At 39.9% G+C, this 10865-nt stretch overlaps 1 protein-coding gene across 1 annotated transcript; it reads left to right on the top strand.

The window, feature by feature from the left end:
- Window positions 1-1235: 1235 nt before the first annotated feature.
- LOC311075476 (NXPE family member 3-like) lies at window positions 1236-5871 on the top strand. The gene is made up of 6 exons (XM_084102924.1): window positions 1236-1578; window positions 1779-2194; window positions 2284-2354; window positions 2472-2675; window positions 3228-3568; window positions 5476-5871. Exons 1-6 carry the CDS (start codon window positions 1327-1329, stop codon window positions 5671-5673), a joined length of 1482 nt encoding a protein of 493 aa, XP_083959050.1. The 5' UTR covers window positions 1236-1326; the 3' UTR covers window positions 5674-5871.
- Window positions 5872-10865: the final 4994 nt, after the last annotated feature.

A 10865-nucleotide genomic window follows, 5' to 3' on the forward strand; every position in this document is an offset into this window, starting at 1 on the left:
GACTTTGAAAACAAAGCAGCAGTCAGAACTCCCATTTGTAGGAGGAACAAACCTTTTTTTGTTTTAAAAAAACCTTTAAAAACCAGCGCAGAGCGTTAGGTTCGCAGAACAAAGATGAAGAAAAAAACAGACAGACTAGTAACCATGTAGACGCGCATAGACAAGGAACCCAAATTAAGATCAGAAGAACGGGTTCAACAGCTTTATTCAAGCCATCTTACTAGCCTACTCTCGTCTCAATTTTCTTTCTTTTCTGAGTTTTCCTTTCTTTTCCGTTGTGAGTCTCGATTCTAAGTTAAGTTTTGCGGCAAGATTTCGGTCCACGTTTCTTCTGCAAAGCCAGCTTCAACAAAGACTTTCCATCAATCCGCCATCCACACCACGTGAGTGGCCGCCACAGACATCTATCCAAGCACGAGGAGACCAGCCAACAAACTCGGGAAACCCCTTTTACATCCAAAAAGGGAATCCCAAGAGAAAAAAAGGAACGCAAACAAGCAAGTACTGCCTCCAGACTCTTAAACTGAACTGGTGTATTTGATACAGATTTAGTAACCCACCTAAGAAACGAAGGGTGAAATTAATTATTGATGGTTCGTTCAGGTTATGTCTTATAAGTGCATAGAATCTTGAGATTTCATCATCTCACTCTTAAACTCATTCTTTCCAAACTCTTTCTTTCTTTCTTTCTTTCGGCAACTTGTATGAATGTGTGTGTATGCGTGTGCGTGTGTTTGTGTTAGATATTAGTTTTATGTGTTAGTATATAATCAATAAAGTATTGTTTGTATTTGAAAAGAGAAGTATTACTTGTGTTATGTGCTTACGAATTTATTGTCTTGAACTGCGATCTAAGTTACCTATGCTTTTACCCTTGATTTATTTATTTACTGTTAGCTGGGGATTATTCTTTCTTGGCCAGGAAGATATTATATTTCCTAGAGTTAATAATTGTTTATGCTTTCTGTTCATTGGATGAACTGATAAAATGATCATACTATTGATTCTGCTACAGTAAATTCTGAAAATAATTAAATTATTAATTATTGATCATAATCCGTTATGAATAAAAATGTATTATATTTATACGGGCGTATAAACGCTACATAACTTTTATAGTATTATCCATAAATTATCTTTATCTACAATAAAAAAATAATTTATATATAGAACAAAAAAACAGAATTTGGTCGATTTAAAATTCTGGTCCTCTCCCAGGCTCTATGGGGATTGAATGGTGGGATCCAAATAAGACCATTTCAGCCCCCCAGACCTAAACCAGTTCCTCGAAATAATAATTATTCATCTACAATATCCGCTCATGATATGGGAATCAGTGAAGAGGAGTGGGAACGGCTACAGAAGGCTCTGGACTGGCCCGGTCCAGATCAAGAAATCACTCAGCTGGATCAGAGCACAAGCCCAGTCCACTCAACATTCTCTATTGTGGGACTCAAGGAGAGTTACAAAGTGGGAGAAAAGATCTCTGTTACCATCACAGCCAGAGACCACAACAAGAACCTGAAAAGATATGGAGGAGATTTTTTCCAAGCAAAGCTATTCAATTCAGAGCTAAAGGTGTGTTTGTTTTATATTATTTTATAATATTTCTTTTTATAAAAATTAAGACACTGAGTTTGATTAGCTGAGTTTCATTTGCCTGTTAATGGTTGATTTACAACATTTTATATATTATAGTTTTATATGCTTTAAAATTGGATTTACTAACAGAAATTAGTTTTCTGCATTACACTTAACCTTCTCTATTCTTCTTGAAGGCGAGTGTGTACGGGGAGGTTCTGGATCACCGTAATGGGACTTACTCTGTTGCTCTTCTTCTGCCCTGGGAAGGTCAGGCACACGTTTATGTACGTCTAGAGCACTCCAGTGAGCTTGTGCAGATTCTAAAAAAATACAGGGAGTCCTCATTTCCACGCAGCCACTATAATGGCTACTTTGAAGGGCCAGGACCCCAAAAAACCAGGATCCGTGAAGTAGTACAATGCAATCTTAAGTGGGGTGCAGATGGAAGTTGGAGTAAAGGCGACTGCTGCTGTGAGTATAAGGATATAAAAACAGGGACGGTGTGGCAGTGTGAGAGACCAAAGAAACTTTCTTGTGACAAACTGGTTCATCACTCAAGAGGTGGTTTGGAAAACCCATTAAATCCTTTTGAGGAGCAAATTTTCACAAAGTAAGTGGGAAAGGATTCAAAATGAATTACTGAGGAATTGTAAAACCAGAAAAACTTTGGAAGATGTTTGTTTTTTTTACTCCACACAGGACATTAACAAATGTTGCTATTACTGGAGACACACAAATCATAAATGTCCTTCCCAACACTACAGGCATTGGTATGTTCATATATCAGGACCGATATAATCTAAAATCAAATGTTGTTAGTTGCAAGAGAATTAAGAATTTGCATAATTACGGCACTGTCTCTTCAGGTTAATGTTTCTTTGCTTTAGGCACAATGGAGAGATGCAGATCTGGCATGACAACACCAGTTCCTGCAGGGTTTTATCTGAAAGACGTCTGGAAGTCTTTTGTGTGCAACACCCAGAAGTTCAGTTCTTCACAAATGAGAAATTGTCTTAAAAACAAGATCGTCTACTTGATGGGAGACTCCACTACAAGGCAGTGGTTTGAGTATTTAGAGAGAAAAGTGCCAGGCAAGTTGTTCATGACATTGATGGGAGGGTGGTGGGGGTTTAAAAATGTTCTCATGTTATTTAAGACTTGATGTCATAAAAGTAATATAACTGAAATATACAGAAGCCCCAAAAAGTATTTGGATACTTCATCAACAAATGCATGAATGTCTTGCAATTACACCAAAATATTAAATCAAGTGACAATTGTTTTTAAAGACTTAAATAGGTCACACTTAAAAATTACACTGTAATTTACATTGCAAAAATTCATAAAGAATTTGTTTGCATCTAATGCAATGACATTCAGACATGCAAATGAGTCAGTGCATCTTGAAGGGATAGTTCACCACATAATGAAAATTCTGTCATCATTTACTCATCAACATTCAAACATTCAATATGGGTGAGTAAATGATGACAGAATTAAAAAATTTAAGTGTACTATTCCTTAAGTGCCATATTTCCATATTTCTAGGGGGCTGCTGTGTGCAATAAAAAGCAGCTTTGCAAAGTTGTTTAAGAAATAAATAAAGCAATGAGTCTAATGTAAGTTTTACTTATCTTATTTAGGCATAAAAAGAATGGACCTCCACACTCCTCGTTCTGGTGGACCCCTGATGGCTGTAGAATTGAAAAATAATATCATTGTTCACTGGAGGCCACACGGTGTTCCTTTGCGATTTCCTAAAATGCTCATTACTGACTTGCATTATATCAGCAATGATATTGATGAAATAGCTGGTGGACCTCATGCAGTTGTTGTCTTTACAATATTTGCCCACTTGGCTTATCACCCAATAACATTTTACGTGCATGAAGTGGCCAAAATCCGTCAGTCTGTTGTTGCATTGTTGAGTCGTGCACCAGAGACCAGAGTCATCATCAAGTCTGGAAACACTGCAGGATTAAAGGTACAATTGCTAATTTTCCAATCCTACTCCATTTTCAATAACTTTCTATCTTGTATTCGTAATATGGTACATTTGTCCTGCTGTCTTTATATTTAAAGTCTAGAAACACAAATATGCATGTGCTGAGGTGACACTTCATTTTCCAATTCATGCCAAATTCCATCCCTTAAAGGTGTTTCAGTCATATCCTGTCATTACAAACCTATGGTATGATTGTCTTCCATGGTTTTGCGGAATGAAAGTGGATGAGTACCAGAGTACAAGCAAAGTAGTCCATATGACTCAAGCACTATTCCATGTTTCAGAAGGCATATGATAGTTCTGTGAGAGAAACAGAATTAAATGTAACGTACTCGGTTACTAACGTAACCTTGGTTCCCTGAGAGTAGGGAACGAGTATTGTGTAGCTAATACGCAGTGGGGAATATTGAATACTCCTCGAGAATATTGAAGCCTATATTTAAAACGCAGTGCAGCTGCACAGCGAGCATCAGCAGAGTGATAAGCTCGCCCATTGGCTTTGCTGCGACAACTGCACAAACCTATGGTGAAGCGGCTCTGACGCGCGAACCAATCAGGCAGCTTGGCACCCAGCACGTCAGAACCCACCAGAAGGGGCGTAGCTTATAGCTATAAAAGCCCATAATTTTCGCCATAGCTTCAGGTTAAATCGATTGAAGCGAAGCACCTAGCAGATTGCAATAGTGTGGCAGGCTACGCAATACTCGTTCCCTACTCTCAGTAGTTAGTAACCGAGTATGTTCCCTTTCGAGAACGGTCACTTCGTATTGCGTAGCTAATACACAGTGGGGACGCAATGCAAAATGCTGCACATTAGCAACTGACTTTGTCCAGAACTGGCGCCCTGGGCGAACAGCCCGAGGTACACAGAAAGACACAAGCCACAAATCAAAAACTCCCAAAGGGATATGAATCTCAGTAAGAACCAGACATGAGTCGGGTCCTTATGACATATAAGAGGTCTGGAATCTTCTGGCCCCTTTGAGGAAACGAACAACAAGGTCGTTTTCCCCCAGTAATTGGCCCACTACAGGAGCGTGGTAGGTTGCTTTGGCTGCCACATATACTTTGAGCATGGAGTGGGAGCGTCCCACGTGCAAAAGCTCTTGAAGAGTATGACTGGTACCACACACGAACGTGGGTCGAGGTCCCTAGCTGTGCACGAGCTGGTGAAAACTGACCACTTCAGAGCATAGAGGCGCCGAGTAGAAGGCACTCTTGCCTCAGTGATGATATTTAGTACTCCTTCTGGGAGGTCCCAGGATACCCGTTGAGGGGCCACACATGGAGGGCCCACAAATCGGGATGAGGGTCCCAGATCTCCCCGTTCGCCTGCGTGAGGAGGTCGTTCCACACAGGTATCGGCTAGGGGCTGTGTTTGACATCTGCACCAGCGCTGGGAACCAAACTTGGGTTCTCCAGAAGAGGGCTACTAGAAGGACCGCGCATCTGCTCTCCCTGATCCACTTGTTGTTGCAGTTGCACTGTGTTTTAAATATAGGCTTCAATATTCTCAAGGAAAGCTACGCAATACGAAGTGACCATTCTCGAAAGGGAACTATTTTTCCCATGAAAAAATGGTCACCATTTACTGGACATTCTGCTATAAATAGCTTTTTTGTTCAATAATAGAGACTAGTATAGAGCTCAGCATAAAACATGAGGAAACGTAGATTAATCATTTTTTTTAATTAACTATTCCTTGTTTTCCCCCTATTAGATAGGCCTACAAGGTCAAAGTTTAATGTCATAACAGGTGACAGACAAAAATTGAAGTAACCTACTCAGCACTGTTTCTGGTAGAAAATGCAAACAATGTAGTTTATCTAAACCAAGTTAATATTAATGCTAATAGTATTGTCTGTTACTGATCTGTGTTGTTACAGGATATTTTTCAAAGTGATTGGTATACAATACAGATGAATACAGTGATGCAGGCGATGTTCCGAGATATTGATGGAGTAATCTACTTCGAAGTCTGGCAGATGACGTCCTGTCACTATCTACGTGAAAATATTCACCCTGGTCCTGTTATCATTGCTAATGAAGTTGACATGTTGCTCTCATATATCTGTCCTGCCTGATACACTAGAATAATATTTACCTTACTTTGTTATAATATACCAAGGAATGTATGTACCTACAGTGAAAAAATGAGCATTTGTAAGAAACTTCTGGTATACATATTGTTAAAATTTACCAAGCTTAGCACCTACCTGCTTAATGTAAACCTGTAGAATCGACTGATGACTGGACTTTTACATGTCATAAAACTATTCCTCAAAACGGATGGTTCTTTTCACACGTTATACTACGAGAGTAACAAATAGAGCAAAACCAAAATAGAAACAATAAGATGATCTCAGAAAGGAAAGGGAAGAAAGGAGTGTTTTACCTATTTAAGTTTAGCTAGGAGACATAGGTAAACAGGTGTCACGTATGGGTTAAGCTGCTGTTAGCCTAAGCTAGCAGGGACACATCAAACATCAAGGTCAAAAGAAGAAGAAACAGCGGGAAGTGTCTCCCGTTCTGTCTGGGGCCTACTGTGCGTTTACGTTACTTCAAGTGCTTAGCTTGGTGCTGTAGGATTACAAATTTAAGAATATGTTTCAGATATGCTTCCTTACATAAACATCACGTTGAAGAATACTGATTTTAGCATTTGAGGTATAAATGATGCTTATTGAGTTTCCAGCAATAGATTTCTGCCAGACCGGTTTTACCAGTGTAAGTTAAATGAGTCAGATCACGGAGACGCTAACCTTTTGTCTTTAATGGCTCTTGGAGCCAAAGTCCCAACTCCAGACGTTGAAAGGTTGGGCTGATTGGATTAGCATATATGCGTTTGAATAGTTAATAATAATAATAATAATAATATATTTTATTTGTAAAGCACTTTTCATAGTTAAAAACAATCCCAAAGTGCTACAGACTATAAACAAAGTTAAAAACCGGGAAGAAAAAAATAAAAAGTTAGCAAAAAGTAAAAAATGCTTGCTTAAAAAGATAGGTTTTTAGTCCTTTCTTAAAAGAGTGTATGGCTTGAGGAGCCCTTAGGTTTTCTGGAAGGGAATTGCGCATGTGTCGCATCTGAACGCGTTGTTGTCTTTGGAGCTCTATCGATTTGATTTATAATTCTTGATTTTTCCCTTTAAACTCACTTACAACGAACATTTTCTACTTTTCCTCACTGAGAAGCACTACTGCTCAAACCTCATAGTTACAACGCGGACTGTTGAGCAGACGCGTCTCAAGCCTATTAGTGATCCAACGCCGGATACTCTTATAGGTTACGTCCATGGATCACGGCTGAATGCGTCTTCTCCACACTCCACAAACAAACATGGCGAATATATCAGATGTAAGTAGTCTACCTCTTGGTGCAGTTGAGGACACATTTGAGCTGCACGCATTGCAGTCTGAGCTGGAAGCTGTTGAGAAACAGATCCACGACCTTTCAGTGAGACAGGCCGAGCTGATACACCGGCGGTTAGCTCTTGAAACATCACGCGCCGATGCACACAAATCAGTGATTAACTTTACTAACCCGCTGACTCCGACCTCGTCTACTCCGTGCGTTACTCAGCATCGGTCCCGAGCGCCGAGGTCGCGATCAGCCATGGTCTCGTTCACTCCGGCTCCAACACGCCACCACGAAGCCTGGATGGTTCCGCAGCGGAAGACGCGAGTCAGGTCTAGACCAAGAAAACTCTCTCCGACCCTCCCGGTTTTCGAGTTATCCACACAAAACCGCTTCTCCCCTCTTCGCGAAACCGAACGCGATGCTGTGATCATCGGCGACTCCATCGTTCGGCACGTACACGGTACGTTAGGTAAAAGTAAGGTGCACAGTCACTGCTTTCCTGGTGCTCGTGTTTCTGAAATTGCTGCTCGCGTTCCCGAGATTCTGAACAGTGACGAGCGCATCGGAACTGTGGTCTTGCACGCGGGAGTGAACGACATCAGGCTGCACCAGACAGAGGTTCTGAAGAAAGACTTCAGGAATCTGATCGATACAGTACGCAGCACATCGCCTGAAATAACGATCATTGTGTCAGGACCGCTTCCCACGTACCGACTAGGACATGAAAAGTTTAGTAGACTATTCACGCTAAATGAATGGTTAATGTCATGGTGCAATGACCAGAAACTGCTCTTTGTAAATAATTGGAATCTGTTTTGGGAGTGTCCTAGGCTTTTCCGTGCCGATGGCTTACACCCAAGCAGATTCGGAGTGGATCTTCTGTCGGATAACATCTCCAAAATGTTAAATACCATTAGATGACTAGTAACCAAAAGTCCAAATCATAGTCTCTCCTGCACCAATTTAAATGATATAAATACTAGTGTAGAACATTGCATAGAAACTGTGTCTATTCCTCGTTTAGTGAGATCAAATAATAATTCTACTGCAGGATCTAGGAAAAATCTAATTGTTATTAAAACAGAAAATGTTGCTATTAGTAAACAAAAACAATTTTTAAAGCTAGGTCTTCTAAACATTAGATCACTCACACCTAAGGCAGTTATTGTAAATGAAATAGTCACAGATAATAGCTTCGATGTACTTTGCCTTACTGAAACCTGGCTTAAACCAAATGATTATTTCGGTCTAAATGAGTCTACTCCATCTGGATACTCCTATAAGCATGAGCCCTGTCTGATTGGTCGTGGCGGCGGTGTTGCAACAATCTATAGAGATATTCTCAATGTTACTCAGAAAACGGGTTATAAGTTTATTTCGTTTGAAGTACTTGTTCTAAATGTTACGCTCTTAGATGTTAGAAAAAAATCCATATTATCTCTAGCCTTGGCTACCGTATATAGACCGCCTGGGCCTTACGCTGATTTTCTAAAAGAGCTTGCAGATTTTCTCTCAGATCTATTGGTCAATGTCGATAAAGCATTAATTGTTGGAGATTTTAACATACACGTAGATAATTCAAATGATGCGTTAGGGGTAGGGTGACCACCTGCTAATAAGCCCAAGGGGGGACAAGGGGTATGTTTCTGAGGGACAATGTGGGACACTGCCTGGCCCACCCCATGGGCAGACTCACTGTGGATAGTGGTTTACCCATTTCTAGCACATACCACCTTACATCATGGTATATTAATAATGCCCTATTCCCCTAAACGTGTAATTGCTGATGTATGCTCATGAATAGGCCAACCAATGTGTATTTTTTTCTAAACAAAGATTCATAATATTTTGAACATTCAATGAATTGACAGATGCACTTCCACTTACGATTTAGGCTACTATTTAATTTCATTTATTTTTCATTACAATTTATTCACTTTAAATAAATTATAATATAAAATTATAGGATTAACAGGAATTGTAGTTGTTCAACACCACAGGAACAGTTAAAAAAAAAGTATTTTCAAAAAAAAAAATACGATTGACATCGTATTCCCCTCCATGTCCGATTGAGAAGGACGTTTTGCAAAGGTCACAAAAAGCCCTCTCGGTATCCCCCTCAACACCTTTCAGCCACAAATATTCATTTTCCCAGTCTTTCTTGAACCCACACCTTCTCTTTTTAATTGATGATGGCGGTGCCTCTCAGACAGTCTCTTTCTCCATTTTTCGAATTGGAAAGCGCGCATCTAAAAGTTCCTTCCCAGTGTGTCTGGTATGCGCGTGCGTGCGCTGTCATGACAACAACGAAAAAGTTGACTACAGTCAGCAGTTCAACTGAGGGGTGGGTGTGGCAACAATAGCGTGCTGAACTGTCAAGTAATGTTCGTTTGGCTGCCTGGGGCTCGAGGATATAGAGCGACCAACTTTTTTTTTGAGCAAGCATGGATTATGCGTGACACGGTCTCAATTTGCGGGACGCATGAATTGGGCTTCAAACGCTGTGCGCACACGCGCTACGCGGGACGGGTGGTCACCCTAGTTAGGGGCTGCGTTTATAGATTTATTAAATTCCTTTGGGGTCAAGCAAAACGTCACCGGACCAACTCATCGTCTTAATCATACACTCGATTTAATTATATCATATGGAACCGATCCAACCGATATAGATATAATTCCACAAAGTGATGATGTCACTGACCATTACTTGGTAACTTGCATATTACGTATTGCTGTAATATGTCATGCTGCGCCGCGTTATCGACCAGGCAGATCAATCCTTCCATCCACCATAGATAATTTCTCAAATTGCTTATCTAATCTGTCTCAGCTGCTGCCTGAACCCAAACAAACAGATGAACTAGAAGAACTAACTAGCACTATAAGCACCATTCTCTCTAGAACATTGGATGTTGTTGCACCCATTAAATTAAAAAAGGTCAGAGAGAAAATTAAAGCACCATGGTACAATAATACTACGCATGTTCTAAAGAGAGAAACCCGTAACTTAGAGCGTAAATGGAAACAAACTAATTTAGAGGTCTTTAGAATCGCGTGGAAAGACAGTATGTCACGTTATAAAAAGGCCCTAAAAGCGGCCAGGGCTGAGCACCTCTGCAAACTAATAGAAAATAACCAAAACAATCCAAGGTTTTTATTTAACACCGTGGCTAGACTAACAAATAAACAGACGTCACCCGAACAAAATATCCCGTTACAGTTTAGTAGTAATGATTTCATGAACTTCTTCACTGAGAAAATAGAAAACATCAGAACCACAATTGTAAACGTTCAATCCTCAATCGCGCCTTATAATTCAGCCTCAATTATCCCCCTGCAAGAACAATTACAGTGCTTTACAACTATAGAACAAAAAGAGTTAAATAAACTTATCACTTCATCTAAAACAACATGTTTATTAGATCCTATACCAACTAAACTACTGAAAGAAGTGTTACCTGTAGTGGAAGAGCCTCTCCTCAATATTATTAACTCATCTTTATCTTTAGGTCATGTTCCAACAACATTTAAACTGGCAGTTAAAAAACCTCTCATTAAGAAACCACAATTAGATCATAATAATCTAGCAAATTATAGACCCATTTCAAATCCTCCATTTATGTCTAAAATACTAGAAAAAGTTGTGTCCGCTCAACTGGGCTCTTTCTTGCAAGAAAATGATATCTATGAAAAGTTTCAGTCAGGATTCAGGCCGCATCATAGCACTGAAACTGCGCTTGTTAAAATCACAAATGATTTGCTTTTATCTTCTGACCAGGGCTGTATCTCGGTACTAGTTTTGCTTGATCTAAGTGCTGCGTTCGATACTATAGATCACACAATACTCTTAGATCGACTACAAAATTATACTGGTGTTCAAGGACAAGCATTAAGCTGGTTTAGATCATACTT

Source organism: Abramis brama (genome assembly GCF_963993115.1).
Source record: "Abramis brama genome assembly, chromosome: 24".
NCBI lineage: Eukaryota > Metazoa > Chordata > Actinopteri > Cypriniformes > Leuciscidae > Abramis > Abramis brama.

Excerpts from the sequence above, each read along its gene's own strand:
- LOC311075476 (XM_084102924.1), top strand. The coding sequence starts at position 1,327 with ATGGGAATCAGTGAAGAGGAGTGGGAACGGCTACAGAAGGCTCTGGAC. Across the intron at positions 2,355-2,471 it reads TCCCAACACTACAGGCATTG|GCACAATGGAGAGATGCAGA; the intron begins GTATGTTCATAT and ends TCTTTGCTTTAG. Across the intron at positions 3,569-5,475 it reads GAAACACTGCAGGATTAAAG|GATATTTTTCAAAGTGATTG; the intron begins GTACAATTGCTA and ends GTGTTGTTACAG.